The 15,889-nt window shown below is 35.9% G+C and overlaps 2 protein-coding genes and 1 non-coding gene across 3 annotated transcripts; 1 reads left to right on the top strand and 2 right to left on the bottom strand.

Moving 5' to 3' along the window:
* Nucleotides 1–369: 369 nt before the first annotated feature.
* LOC105247854 (disrupted in renal carcinoma protein 2 homolog) lies at nucleotides 370–4,111 on the bottom strand. Its single transcript, XM_025415619.1, has 6 exons — nucleotides 4,000–4,111; nucleotides 3,590–3,778; nucleotides 3,158–3,287; nucleotides 2,594–2,699; nucleotides 2,067–2,360; nucleotides 370–441 (listed from the first exon to the last, which is right to left on the bottom strand). Exons 1-6 carry the CDS (start codon nucleotides 4,109–4,111, stop codon nucleotides 370–372), a joined length of 903 nt encoding a protein of 300 aa, XP_025271404.1.
* On the bottom strand, nucleotides 2,958–3,030 carry Trnar-ucu. The gene has a single exon. It is a non-coding gene; the product is annotated as a tRNA-Arg (tRNA).
* A 4,876-nt stretch (nucleotides 4,112–8,987) lies between the features above and the next one.
* On the top strand, nucleotides 8,988–15,518 carry LOC105247855 (homeobox protein rough). The gene is made up of 4 exons (XM_011252263.3): nucleotides 8,988–9,402; nucleotides 9,671–9,932; nucleotides 12,739–12,973; nucleotides 15,092–15,518. The coding sequence occupies exons 1-4, from the start codon at nucleotides 9,202–9,204 to the stop codon at nucleotides 15,324–15,326; spliced, it is 933 nt and encodes a 310-aa protein (XP_011250565.1). The 5' UTR covers nucleotides 8,988–9,201; the 3' UTR covers nucleotides 15,327–15,518.
* The last annotated feature ends 371 nt before the right edge of the window (nucleotides 15,519–15,889 follow it).

The following is a 15,889-nucleotide window of genomic DNA, read 5'->3' as shown; positions in this document are numbered from 1 at the left end:
TCATGCTGTGCACATGCAGCTATGCAATTTCGTGTTCGATGGCCCTACATTCAAATGTTTTTGCATCAGGTAGAGTAATATTTTATTAACGGTCAAGATAAAAAGAAAAGATTTCTTTATTCGATCTATGTTGAAATAATACTTTATATCTTAACGTATGTATTTATTCACTAAAACATTGCCACGTATTTACGAATCATTCTGTTTATATTTTCGGCTAAATAGAAACAGTATATTTTCACAATATCTGTATTGTTATAATTCTTATAAATTTCGCTATTGTAGTTCGCCTATGACTAAAACTCGATGATGAAGATATATCTCTGGATGTTTATTAATTTTATTAATCGAAAAATTGAATGGTATCAATTAGCGTTGTATTTCTTCCTTTGAAATCTTTTGCAATCTTTTATTTCGTTCCAAGATCCTCGAGATGTTGAACTGAAATATCGATATTAGCAATAATTAATTATTATAATGTATGCCATATTATAATGCATGCATGTACATTTCATACTAAAAGAGAGAAATTTATATTTTATAAAACAAACAAATGCACAGATCTGGGGTATAAATTTTCATGTAGACTCTTTTGTTATCTTAATAATATAGCTAAGGCTGATGGCAGAGAACTACATGTTTGTCGTAGTCGTGGACGTAAAGTAAGACAGAGAAAAACGTAAGTCGTACAAGGCCATTGTCACAATGGCCTTGTACGACTTACGTTTTTCTCTGTCTTACTTTACGTCCACGACTATGACAGACATCTAGTTCTCTGCCATCAGCCTAAGACTTATGATTCCCCGATACATAATAATATCGAATTACAATGTTAAAAGTGAAAAAAAGCATTTGATCTTTTTATACTATATATCGAAATAAAATTAGTTTCTTTTTGCATATAATTTCTCATTTTTAATAGGTTATATTTATGATATCGATGAGATGTCTTTTTATTAATGGCATGTGAAAAAATTAATTTATTTTAATATATGTATGCGTGAGAAAAAGAGTTCTTATAATATATTTCACATTGAACATCATAATTCAATAATTGCAATAAGAAGACAGAAGACTCGATGTAAAAAATGAATTAAAAAGTGAAAGGCAATATACTTCCGGGCGTGCGTTGTTTGTTTGTTTAGTGTCGATTAATAAATTTTTATCTTATTTTTTTTGTTCTCTTTTCGATTTAGATTAAAATATGTGCTTTGTCGTAAAATTGTACTCTCTTTGTATTTCTTTTTTTTGCTTTGTTTTTTTTTTCTTGCACTTGATTGCACGTCATTCGCTTCGCATTATATCACAAATTAATCATTCTCTGGTCGCATAAAAAAGTAAAATATATATGCATTAAATACTTACTTCATCTTTGTACGATTATAATCTTCCTGGATGTATATTACGAGTATGGTTGCCATCGAGATATTTGCAAACGTCCAATATGTCGACGAATGTTTATCTTTAATTGTAAAAAGCAAAGAAAATAAAAAAAATTAATTAATTAATTACATATTAAAGATAAGATAAAGGGAATAGAAAATAAAACTTTTGATAAGTTCCTAAAAATGAGAAGAGAAAAAGAAGACTGGAAATATTTTGTTTAAAGAAAATTCATAAGATTTAATATAAAAAATATGAGAAAGGGAAAAGAAATTAAAAAAAAAATATATATATATATATATATATATATATATATAATTAAAAAGTATCATTAAAACATGAAAAATATTATATATATATATATATATATATATATATATATATATATAATATTTTTCATGTTTTAATGATACTTTTTAATTATCAATATCTGCTCATGCAATATAAAAGCAAGATAAAGAATAATCAATATAAAAAACACTATATATAATTATGAATATATTAAATATAATATAATATCAATTATTTATATAAATTATTTATATAAAAATATAATATAATATTATAATATTAATTAATTTATAGAGAATTGAAATATCGTTCTTACTCATCCATGGAAGAAAATATGAAAAGTAAAAGAGCGCGCCGACAAGATTCGATAGGAAGATCATATAACCACCGACGATGGCTTCGGAGATCGGAAATGCAATCTCGGAGGCGAGTTCGAGAAAAAGGGCGGGAGTGGACCAGCTGGCGGATATCCCCAGGATGACCGCGGCATATAATTCACCCTTGTGGAAGACTAGGATACGATCGTCGAGCAATAGTATCCATAGGAACATTGCCGATGATATCGTCAACAGTATGTAAAGAGTGATCTTTAGACGACCTTGAAATGCATCTGCCAATCGCGACGCTATCAAGCTCAAAACGCCACTAACGATGATAGTCCAGAAAGCTAACTTGTCCGCCTCTTCCTGAATTTTGACATTTATTTAAAAAATTATCTATGGCGCTATAATGAAAAATAAATTCTAAAGTTTCCGAGATAGATTAGACAAATAAATCTCAACAATTTAACTTTCTAACTTTTTTTTATAAATGTAAATTTTTAACAATTTGATATACTTGATATTTTAGAAAAATTTTGTCAAATGTAAATCGCTTTTGAATGAAACAAATGCTCAAAATTTTTACACCGTATTCTTACTTGCGTAATGCTGGCGTCAAATGTCATCGTCATCATCGCGAGCCAAGGTCCAGTCACACCTTGGCTAAGTGCGGCAGCCAAGCAGAGACGCCACATGTTTTTATTTCTGTAGAAATGACTAAATTATTAGAGAGTTAAGTTTCTATAGCAAATTAATTAATTACAATTAAAAAATTAATTACAATTTTGCAAAATATATTAACATAAATATAAATAAGCAAAACAATAAGAAAAAGTTATATTTTCATTTATTTGTAGTTTTCGTTCAAATCGATACTTAATTATTTTTAGATTAGGAAATTTAATGTACGACTTAATGTCCAAGAGGAAAGGAATCTGAACAAAAAAAAGAAAAAGGATCAACCATCCCTTGTGGGGATCGAACCCACGACCTTTGGATTAGAAGTCCAACGCGCTATCCTCTGCGCCAAAGGGACTTGGTACTCTTTCATGAAATGGAAAGTGATGTAGCATCACTAATTTTTCACAAAAAAAAGGGACAAATTATAATATATTTTTTCAAAATTTCATAGCTGAAATCTTGAAAGGATAACAAACAATTACTTTAATAGACGAAAGATGGATTCTACGAGGCCAAGACGCTCGGAAATTTCAGAGAGGTCAACAGATTGACACGATTCCTCCGGTAAGAAACAAAGAATGCCTATCAGGATAAGAAATTGGCCGACAAATTCTGAAATCATTAAATACAGTAGGAAAAATTAACACTAATTCAACAATTTTATTTTATTTTAAGTCTTGGCAACATTAAAACAATCTATTGTCAAATTTTAGACAAGCTCTGTAGCTCTGTCAGCTACAATGTAAACTTATGTATAGTACAAGCGTAGTTGATGCCAATTTGTTGCAATTTCTATGCTTGAATCTGCTGCCAAATTGCCGACATTATTAATGTTTTGCTTACTGGAATATAATCTTTTAGTTATTTTATATAAACAAAATTATTTTACTTATACAGTTTTTGTAAAAACATACCGATTCTCATGAGAGACATAATCTGTGCTCGCAATGCCACCGGATACGTTTTATCAAAAGTGACACTTTTGTTGGAATTTATATTATTTATCAAAGATGTAGTATTATACGCGATTGTGTCCTCTACTATAGCTGGCCCAATTAAATAAGAAATCGCCATTCCCAATTGATTGCAAGCAGAAGATATGCCTACAATATTGATTAACTTGTTTAGATTAATGCAGTAATAATAGCACAATTCAACAAAAAAAAATCAAGAAAAAGAATCACGTCTTGTTCAGTTATGGAAAATGTATTCTTTATCATGAATTTTAAAAATTGTAATTTTTTATGCAATTATGCTATATATATATAATTATTTTTTTTAATTATATTTCTTTTGTTGATTATTAGATAAAATAGAAAAGTACCGGTAGCAGTGGTGCGTTTCCCAGGAGGGAACCAAACCGCGGAGACCAGTGCTGTGGCAGGACCAAGGATCACTCCCGACAATCCGTTCAGGATGGCCGCGGTATGTACCATTCTGAATGACAAAATCATCCTTTTTAATTTCGATCAGCAATCAGCCGCGCAAAATTAACGTACATAGTGAAGACGTTCTCCCTAGAGGACACGCAACGAACGAAAGTCGCAAGAGTAGAAAGAATCGCCGCCATTCGCAAGGACATTGTCAAGCCTTATATTAATTTTAATACGATATATTAATGCGCTTCAAATTTATTTGTGATATTTAAAACTATCATCTTGTTTACAATCAATCGTACGTTTAAATTATATCGTGCAGAACAAAAAGGATTAACAAGTTTTATAAAATATCTTTGTTAGTCCAAATTGCATATTTTTAGAAAATCGCTTTTTATGTAAAACCTATTTTATTTTTAAAAGTAATTGATTCTAGTTTTTTTCTCTATCTCTTTCTTTTGCGTGGGGTTCCTATATTACTATACTAAGATCACCTTTCTTATAGAGGAGCCAGCAACAGGGTATACAGCAAGTCAGGTAGCTGATGCAACCCCAATCGGACAGCAGGGCCACCAGGGACTCGTTCCAGCTCGGGAAAGCCCGCAGGGCGAAACCCGCTATCGGACCCCAGGTATTCCACACGCAGCACTGCGAGCATGACAGAGTGCAAAACAGGCCCAAGGCCACCCGACCCTCCTTCCGGGGCCCGATTTCGCGCTCCGGCTCCGTCAAGGCCAAAGTCTCACTTTGACTTCCTATACACACGTGTTAAAACTGGCGATCGGCTCCAATAACGATGAAACGAAGACTTACGACGAGATATGTGATTTTGACGTCGCTCCAAGCTCCCCGTGCTCCGTCCGAATCTTCGGAGGCATATCCTGCCTTTGGATGTCCTTTTATGGTTCTTTAAAAGCTTGCCAGGTGAACTGCGGCATTGATGTAACCGCGTCATGCTTACATACTATGAAGGTTATCATATTAATGTCAAAAAGAAATTGAGAATTGCGATTTTTCTTATACATATCATCAAATTTTAAAAACTTCTCTTATCGAGTATATATGGCAATTCACTCACATTTTCGTCGTTGAGCTTTTTGGATGGCAGAAATTAAAAGGATGAATCGTACATGAAAATTTTGAATAGTTTACTTGGATTTTTGTTAAATAGTTTAAAGATTAAATGGTTAAAAGATGAGTATTTTTCAAATACTAATATTTTACTATGAGTATTTTTCAAAAAGGAAAATAAACGCAGAAATACATCTATAATTGTTAGAGTTACGACATTCTGTACATTTAGCATCGATCGAGTTACTCTGAACGGTAGCTTTGCTATTTTACCGCCCCGTTTGAAAAAAGGGAAGGGATGCAATAACGATAACAATAATAACGATAATAATAAATTCGTTTTCCAGAGGACGCGTCGATAAGCGACCGCGCACCCCCGCGGCTTCCCCGACGCCTAGCTCGTCCTCGCGGGGAATATTGACCGCGGGGATAACGATAATTGTATTGTCGCGTCGCGTCGCGTCGCGCCCGACGACGACGACGACAACGACAACGCAACGGCTACGCGACGACGAGCGCGCGCGAAATCAGCGTGAGCGTAATAATCGTAAATGCCGACAATAATAGACGGCGCACAAAGGGAATTAGACACCCATATACCCGCGGGGGCGGGGGCGCGGGGGTTCTCGGGGGGTGCGCGCGCACGTGCTTCCCGCGCTCACCCTCGGCGCTCTCGCCGGGTTGGCTCCTCTAATTACATCGATCCCCGTCCGTCGCCCGATTGGTCCAGCATCCAGAATCCGCCTCCATCGCGCGGATGAATCTCACGCGAAACAATCCAGATCATCCGGGGAATCGTGGCGGGGGGAAAAGGAAGGGGGTGGAGGAGGAGACACATACGTGATCGAGGACGATGGGATGGGATCCGTGATGATGCGGCCGAATGCCGCGGACGAGTGTCGCTGATCAAGTTTTCAGCTGTCGTGCCGTTTAACAGCAGAGCTTGCGAGGGCGTGTTATTGTTACTTTTATCTTTATTGTTGTTTGATTTCGCTTAATCTAAAGAGGGATGAGATGTGAATGAGCGCAATATTTTTTAATTGAAGATTGAAATAATACTGAAGATTAATATTGGTATATTGGTATATTACAGGCAAAACAAAATTAAAATAATTATGGCGATTAAAATACAGAATTTAATGATATTTGGAAAATATTTTTACAGATTGTGGATATACTTCAAGAAAATTAAATTTATAGATTTATTTATAGATTTAAAGCTAAATTGGATTATAAAGTTTTAAATTCAAAAAAAAGTTTAAGTTTGAACTCTTGGAATACTCCAAAGTTGACATCTTAAAAAGAAAATCTATAATTTTCTTAAATTTTCATCTCTGGATTTCCTTCGATGCAATGTCTATTAAAATCTTTTTTTAATTATAACATATTTTTTAAATTATAATAATAGTACACTATATTTTGTTTTTATCACATTAATTTTTAATGACAGATTCTCTCTCTTTGATTTTTTCCAATCTAAATTATAATTTTTCTCGGCAAAAATAACATGAAAAATCATTTATTCAATTTTTTAACATTATAAAGATATAACTAAATTAAAATTAAAATTTTATTGAAGTAATTTTCATTCAAAATTAACTAAAGAATATAATTTTATAATCCATTTATAATTTGCTGAATAATTTATTTTGCAACAAACTCTACTTTTTTAATCGCTCCAAAATTATTAATATTTCATATTTTCAGGAAACTGATTTCAAATTAATCAAATAATCTGTCATTAAAAATAATGCGATAAAGATGAAACATCCTACATATATATATTACGAAATTTATATTTTGCAATTCGCAAATTTAATTTTTTACATATGCAGCCAAATATAGAGAAAACAATCAAAATTTTGATCTTTTCTTTTATCATAATTCAATTTCTTTAGATTTCTTACAATTTAATAATTCCAGCTACTTGTTAAAAAAAAGCATTGGGAGAGAAGAATAATATCGCCTTCAATCAAAGATTAAAATTGAAGGAAGGGAAAAGTTTTTCCGAATACCAATAAGTACCGATAATCAGAACTCATCGGGATGCGTTGTTTCGCCGCATTGAGAAAATTGAAAACAGAATGAACCCGCAAATAATCTCGCTATTCACGCTAAACCGCGCGCGTTCGCTTCTTTCATTCTTGCTCGCGAAAAAGCCCCTCTTTCATTTCTTCGGAAAGCACAATGCATGATTGGCGCACCACAATTGTTGAAATAAATTAATTCGCGAAGCTCCTCCGTTGTCTTCTTTCGTGTATTATTTTTCATATTATATATCGAAAATTATGTAACATCTTTTTCTCCCTTCTCTCTTATATATCTATAATATTTATAAAATTATATACATAATTTTTATTTTGTTTTATACATTATTTTATTTATTTATTTATTTATTATCTATATAATTTTATTTGTTTTTTTTTGTCGAGAGATTAAAATATAGAATCATAAAGATTATATTTTTGATATTTATTTAAGCGTCTTAGGCTATTGTATTTAATTTGAATAGGTTTTAATGTCCAAATAAAATTGCGATAATATAATTGCTCTGGGACATGGTTTATTAATAATAACTTCCCGCGATGCAGTGCAAAAATTGTTCATTTTATAGAATTAATTATTATTCTTATTAGCAATTAAAATAGTTTTATAAAATTAATTAGATAAAAATTACTAATTTTATATTACACTATATTATATTATTATTATTGCTGTATTATGTTATATTATATATATATATATATATATATATATATATATATATATATATAAAATTATTAATTATTAATATAATTATATTCAGAGTCGCAATATAATGTAATATAAAATAGTATATGACTTTGTCTAATCTTGACAATAACTTACATTGTAGATAATTGCTAATACTTTGTAATGATTATACATGATAGTTCCTTTTTAATTGGATATCTTATAGATTAAAACGCACTACCTTCTGCGTTTATGTTTCTTAGCCTTACTTAATTATCTAATTAAATTACATCTTTATTTATTGATTAATTACATCTTTATAATCATGCGCAACTCACGCGCATTCACATCGCAACCTTTTAAATATCTGACAAACTTTATTGGCAAATTGAGGATTTGGGAAGATCGCGAACCCCCCCTTCCCCCCCCCCCCAGGAGACATCTTAAAGCTATCCGCGTGTTTATCCGTCTACAGTCTACAGGAAACGGTGGCCGCACGTGCGACTTCGCACAGGGGCGGCGCAGTACCGCGTGGGAATGGGAGGGTGGAGAGACATCCACCGTGGAAGGGAGTATCTCACGTATCCCTACCTTGCTCCTTCGTCCTAGCCGATGTACGAGGTGAGAGAATGGAGGACGGTTAGGTGATTCAGACGCGCGTGCCGTCATCCCGCGTCGCAGACCGACGTCCTCTGGCTCCTCTCGCGAATTCTCATTTCTCGATCCTGGCAATCATCTAGAGTATCGTAACTTTGATTGTGCATTGAGAAAGTTTGGTGTGTCCCTTTGAGTGAAGTTATTATCCGGAAATCGAGTGAAAGATAACATCTCGGATGAAAAAAGAAGAAATAATGAAACGTGTTGAGACTCTTGAAAAAGGTGGATTAAGCAGGTCGATCCTCGAAATTTGAAAACTTTCCGAGTTCCAAAAATTTGGAGAGAATCTAGTTAAAAACTCCCTTGGAACACTAGATATCTAACAATGAAACTTTTATGTGTGTGTATGGGGCTTTAATAGTATTTGCATGTGATAAAGATAAGCTTTCTTCGCTTGGAAAGAATGTTTTAAATTTTGCAAAAATTCAAAAGATTCATTTGGGACAAATATTTTACACAAACCTCTCGAGAGATCCATCTACGGAGAAGATATTCTTTCTCATAGAGGAATTTTCTTCACAATCCACCTGTTCTTTATTCGGAAAAAAACATTTTCTATCTATAAAGAGAGCGTTTTTCCAGATTGTCCCTTTATTTAGAAGAATCATTTTTCATTTAAAGATCTTCGAAAATTGTTTTCTCTCTTCGCTGGAGGAGATATTCGACGTCTAAAGAGATCCATGGACCATCGAATTTGAAGATCCCGTGAAATGTCTGCGAAGAAGACGAGAAGACCGTCGTCGCCGCGACGTTTCTTCGCGCGGCTCTACGGCCACTTGGAGGCGACCAAGAAAACGGAGGATGACGAAGATGAGGATCACGCGCGGGAAAGTCTGGACTCTTCGCCGGAAATCACGGGGGAGACCCCCCACGTGTTGCCCGGTTCGCTCGAATCGCACAAAATGTTCCATGTAAGTACAGAGATCGCATATTTTCTCTGCGTCTTATTAATTAATTAACATTATCAATCAAGATATGTACAACATAATTTTTTGTCTCAAAAATCCAACTCTTCTTCCTGTCCAACTCTCAATCAATTTCTTTCGAATTCTACGAAACTCTCTCTTTCGAGAGTCCGAGCGCATCGATGAATTTTTAAACTTGAATTAATCACACGGAAATCAATTAAATTAAATTAAAATAAATTAAATTATTACCGAGTATTCTTCTTCTTGTCAGATGTCGCATTCCAAAGATCCCGAAAAGACGTCGGACGACGCCGTGAAAAGTCAGGTGTTCGAGGACAAGACAACGGAGAAGGATTCGATGCTCGCGAGCGTGAGATTGCCCTTCCTGCACGGGGTCTTCCCGAGGGCACCCGGTGATCATCCATCCTTACACCTGACGCAACTCGCACATCCGTCCGCGCTACCGCCGCATCTCAACGGTCTGCCCCATCATCCTATGGCCGAGCATCACTTCCAAGGATTTTCAGCGTTCCGTAAGTCCTCGCTGCACTCTTTCTCTTTTCCACAAATTTCAAAATTAATCACGCGCAGCGCGATCAAGTATTTCAAATTTGTCCGATTAAACTTTATTAAAAATTTTTCACATTTACACGCGATTTAATTTTATCCAATTTACTTGATTATTCGTTGCAATTTAATTTAGCTCATTTTGAACAATTAATGAAGAATTAATCACATTGGCTCTAAAAATTAGCTGTTTTGAAAATTAGGATGAGTGGGTTTTCAGAATATTTAAATTTTTCAATCTTTTAGCGCGTACAAAAATAAAATTCGTTTTTACGATAAAGTTGTTTATTGAAATTTAAGATTTCGAGCGATTTTTTTGGGCGATCAAAATTCTCTTACAGCTGGCATTATCGATCAGATTTATGCTAAAAAATTTATGCATTTTTCGCTCAAAATCGCGTACTATTCATCTTCAACTTTAGCACAAAGATTTTATCCTCGTATGTTACGATATTTTCGACCAAAAGACATACATTCTATTTCACTCGCGTGTGAGCTGCAGCACGGAGATATGCACACATGGAAATGCAGGCGATCGCATCGCGCAATTCCAAAGGCCTGGTGCTCGGACGACACGTTTCTCTCTCCCTCTCTCTCTCTCTCTCTCTCTCTCTGTAAGCTTAGGATCGGAGGCATCTTTGCGTTCGAGTATTCGCGAATCGGTAAGCAGATTTCGCGATGTCGCATTATGCGACGTCGGACGAACGACACGACCATCGTCCAGAGGGAGAGGATACTCTGTAACGACTGTAGTGCTCTCCCTTAGTATCGACAATGATACGAATTTCTCAGCAGCTACAGACAATGCTACGAATTTCCTACTCGGAAATTGTTTCAAGAAAAAATGACAGATTTTTAAATTTATAAACCTTTTCGCCAGATTCTCTCAAAACGACTTGTCGAAAGTGATTTACGATATTTTTTTCGTTTCCCGAAGACGCATATTTGAAAAAAAAAGAAATTTCAAGAGACAGGATACTATAAAATAAGAATATATTAAATGTAATAAGGTCGAAAATTGTGCCATTTTCGAAAATAATGATCCTAATTTTCCGAAATATATTTTAAATACCCAATTCTCTGCATAGTAGATATGATTCCTAAAACGTTGTATCTCTAAACGAATGCATTCTTTGCGAGATAAATATATTTTTCGAGGAAACTTTCGATTGTTTAAAAAAAACATTGAAATATCACAAGACAGAAGAGTAAAACTTCCAAAAAATTTAGCAACAAATCTCGCGAAAAAAAGAGGGGGTGAAAAAAAATGAGAGCATTTCGATGAGATTGATTCGATACAGGCAGATTGCCGAAATACTTGGATGTCCCGGTCCGAGCGACGGGAGGGCGAGAATTAACGAATTTCACTCTTCATCTGGAAAGTTTGTCGGGGAAGCCCGGGACAGAAAAGATCGCACGCGAGAGCGAACGCGCGATTTTATCCCGCTTCGACACCTCGTCGCGTTATTGTGACGAGATTACGAGACGCAGTTGGCCGCCCCTCAATGCGAGATACACATCGTGGTATTCCCTGCACAAATCAGCTCTTCTCCTTCTCCTCTTCCTCTTCCTCTTCTTCCTCTTCCTCCTCCTCCTTTTCCTCCTCGCCGGTCCTTAAGCCTCCCCGAGAGCCACCGCCGACTCGACTCGCCGGAAAATATCGTGCACGCCGGGTGTTCGCGTTCGCGAATCTCGCATCGCGGAATCCGCATACATACTTGCGTATCCTGACTTTGATCTCTGTGATCTCGACAATTTGCGGCAAAGAATAGGGATGTGATGTTCCAGGGGAGCGAGATATCAGTTCGTATCGATGTACGATTACATGTATATCGGCAATTTTCTCCCTTCAAATTTCATTTTTTCAATGCAAAAAAATTCTTCTTTTAATTATTTTTCAATTTTTCTTTTTTTCCTGCGGCATATATGTATATGCAAATAGGGATTACTTGAGATTATAGATTTTTTTCCCGGAACAAGAATCTTTCGTTTAGTTATATTCCTTTAATGAAGCGTAATGTTCTCTTTTTCGTGCATTTTTTTTCTCCCTTGAAATCTATCGCACTGCTCGTAAAGGGTTATAAGGTTTGAGATGCAATCAGGATCCCGTATCCGCTTCGGACCGGATTGAGCGAAGCCTCGGGAAGCCACGATTTCCGGTGTCGCTTACCGATGCGTTCTAATTATTCTGTCACGTGGCGAGGATGAAATTACAGCGCTTCCAGATTCATCTTATCCGAATATGCGCGAAAAGTAAAGATTAAAATCGAATTGGAGGAAATCGTGACACGTGTACATCTTGTCGCAACTGTATCTTGAAATTGCAATTATTCGAAAGGTCCACCTTCCGAGGATGATGTCAGGATCATTTGTTACTCGTGCGAGCATCCGCCCAGGTGTTGGGGGAATCCAGGAAACGAGCTTCGCGTGACCGTCCTAATTGTTCACGCTGATCACGAGATCATTAAATCGTTCGTTTAAATAGATGAGTTATAGCTGCTTTTTATTTAATTTCTTCCTTTTTCTCGCCTAATACTTGATACTAAAATACTTTTATATACATCTCTTACATTTCTAGAATTTTCAGAAAATTAAATACTTATATTCTCGAAAAGACTAGCAAAAATAGATTTGAAATTATATTTGTAAAATGTCTTTTAAATATCCCGTGATTTTTCCAACAAATCGAAATCTTAAAGAAACAGGAAATATCCTATTTATGGACATCACAAAAGTATGACAACAAATCTGAGATTTTTCTTCTTTTTCTAGTGGCGCGTAGGAGGAGAAAAGAGGGCCGACCGCGAAGACAGAGGACGACGTTCAGCGGCGAACAGACGTTGAGATTGGAAGTCGAATACCGACGAGGAGAGTACATCTCGAGGGGACGTAGGTTCGAGCTCGCGGCCTCTCTTAGGCTCACCGAGACGCAGATCAAGATCTGGTTCCAGAACAGACGCGCCAAAGACAAGAGGATCGAGAAAGCGCAACTGGATCAGCAGTATCGGTATTGATTTCCATCCTCTCCCGACAAGCTCTTCGCAAATTTTCTTGGCATCGAAATATTATATCCGATACCTTGAAATACACCGATGATTCGTTTCGGTTAATTCGTTTAGTCAGGGTAGTTAAGTTGGTTATTTGCCGATGTTATTTCTCAAAGCTATTTAAACGCGCAATCCTAATTCCCCGCCTTATTGAAGCTGACACGGGAAAAATAAGAGGCCATACGGAGCATATGGCGGTTCTCGCGCGCATCCCACGCTCTATGCGTCCAGCCGAATCGTTATCTTGTCGACGTGATATATCGAGTTCTCTAATGCGGTTATTAGAGTGCACGACTGTTAGTTTCATCGGTCGTTCCATGTTAAAATCGTTCTATAATTCCGACGAATTTAAAAGAGAGAGAAAATGACATAAAAAAATTATTCTCTCAATTCTTCAATCAATGATAAGCGAATCTTATTCCAATAGAAGTTGAATCGAAGGCTTAGTTATTTGTTAGAAGAAAAGATATCAAACTATGTGATTAAATATGTAAATTACATATAGATTATGTTTAACATATATATATATATATATATATATATATATATATATATATATACATACATACATATATATGTGTGTGTACATGATGCAACCTAAAAGATAATTCTACAAAAACATAAAGTCGAAAATGTAGACTAAGCTTTTTTTATATGGTTTTATTCTACATTCTCGACTTATGTTTCTTTTATGTAGATTCATCTTTTTTCGGCTCTATCACTAGTTGCGAAATGCACCCTACATATTTGTATTCAATTATTTCCACATTTTATTCTGGACTTTTATAAATCTTTTTATCTCCGTCTTTCCCTTTGCGTTACTGATTTAAAGATTCTCACAAAGACGAGATCGTACAACCCTCCTTTGAATATTCTAAATCGCGCGAGAATCGTCAAACGCTTTTTCACCGGAAATCAGGTTCCGCGATCCCATCGCGAACAATTACTCCCGTACGATTCGCGATGGAAGAGAATCGCCCGATCCGAAAACTCGAGCACCCTCCTAGGGATGCGACGCGAGGTGTCGGGACGTCCCGGTCGGGCTTCCCGCACAAAGACCGAAATTTGTGCGAGCCGCTCCTCCTCCGCCTCTTGCTTTCTCGCCTCGCCTCTTCGTCACAATAGCACGAGACATAATCCTACTTAAGGCTATTTAGCGGCATATCGCAATCGGGAATCACCCTAGCTCGAGTCGCAGTCGAGCGTCGCTCTCGAGGTCCACCGAATCCCGGCCTTTCCCCCCTTCCCCCTTCTCTTCTTCGTCGCCACCCTTGCCTTGCGCCCCGGCGTTATTCAGTCGATATGCACCTGACGCTCGATAAACCTACGGATAAATGCACTCGCCGTGCTAACCGAGGGGATTTTCTCATCCACTTGTCGCAATCCTCTCCTCATCCCCCTCTTCATCTACATCCGGTTTGATCTTTTGCGCTCTCAATTTCAACCTCGAATATTGAAGAATATCTTATTAGGATTGCAAACGACGAAATAACGAAAGTTTATTTTTTTCGACCGATTTTAAATAAAAAGCTTATTTCAATAAACTTTCAATTTTAAGCTTATCGTCGAGATGCGCTTGATGCGTGAAATTATTTCATGCTATATTACTTATTCGTCTCGTCTAACTATGTACAAAGATTGTGAGTATAAACTATTATAGATAAACAAATATAAAATATTGAACATAAAAAATTGGAGAGAGTGTTGTGGGAACTTTTATTACGAGATCCTAATGGAAGAGAGGGGGGGGGGAGGATGATCTCACAATAACAGTCTTCATTAAACTCAGCCACAGTATTAAGGAACGTAAACGAGCAGAGGGGATCGCCGACACGCGATCCGCAGTTTACCCTCCCCTAATGTTTCGCCGAATAAAAGCTCTTTCGAAGCGAACGGAGATACAAGAACTGATCACGCGCTCTCCTACAATTTTCCCGGGACCATTTTCACAGGCGGAAAAAGTAATCGTAGACCTCGCGATTAGAAAATATATCGAGTGTCCGAAAATGCACGTCGATTAGTCATTGTGTAATCAAGAGTTTGCGAAAAATTTTTCGCTAATCGAGTATGTTTTGCAGAAACTTTGCTGTATCAAACGGCTTGATGAATCTGCCGCTCTATAACGCCACGGGATTCTGCGGCCTCTGCTTATACAAGGATACCTACGGATCGGTAACCGCCAATCGAGATCACTCCTGCGTTCCTGGCAATTCTATTGTCATCGCCGACGAATCTCTAAAGGATCAACCGCGTTACAGCAGCAGCGGAAGCGAAACGTCCGACAATCCGCCGAATCTCATGTCCACGACTTAATTGAATCCAACGTGATTTCGCTGTTCCTTTAAAAATACAGCTGACAATAAGTTAAAACTTTCTTTTTATTACGCGATATAAAAGCGCGACTCTAACAATCAGTAGTTTTCAGCACGAATAAAAATCTTCTCATTAATTCTTGTCATATTACGAGAAAAATAATAACCGCAAAAAATACCTTTCACATCCAGATGCAAGAAAAGATATTCACCGTTTCTCTAGCTTTCTAAAAAAGAAAAATTGATTTTTTATAAACAAAAATTAAACTTTTTTTCAAGAAAATACATTATTTTTTGCTGCGTTTGAAAAATGTTTCAAATTTTGATCAAAAATTTCAAAAGTATTTTCGAAATATTAAAGATTAAAAGAATACAAAAATTGATTTTTTTTATTCCCTCGGGTGTATATGTATTCTCTTGAAATACAATACTTGCAATTGACCATCAATTTAATTTCTGAATAGATTCTTTACGCGTGTGATACTCTTTGTACGAATTTGTTTCGACTATATTTATTTTATATTTACATTTGATAAATATTTGAAATAATCCAAGTGAAATTGA

The sequence above is a fragment of the Camponotus floridanus genome, unplaced genomic scaffold (assembly GCF_003227725.1).
Source record: "Camponotus floridanus strain SB8 unplaced genomic scaffold, Cflo_v7.5 scaffold124, whole genome shotgun sequence".
Lineage (NCBI taxonomy): Eukaryota > Metazoa > Arthropoda > Insecta > Hymenoptera > Formicidae > Camponotus > Camponotus floridanus.
The sequence above is the reverse complement of the archived record's forward strand: the minus strand, read 5'-3'. Positions and strand labels throughout refer to the sequence as shown.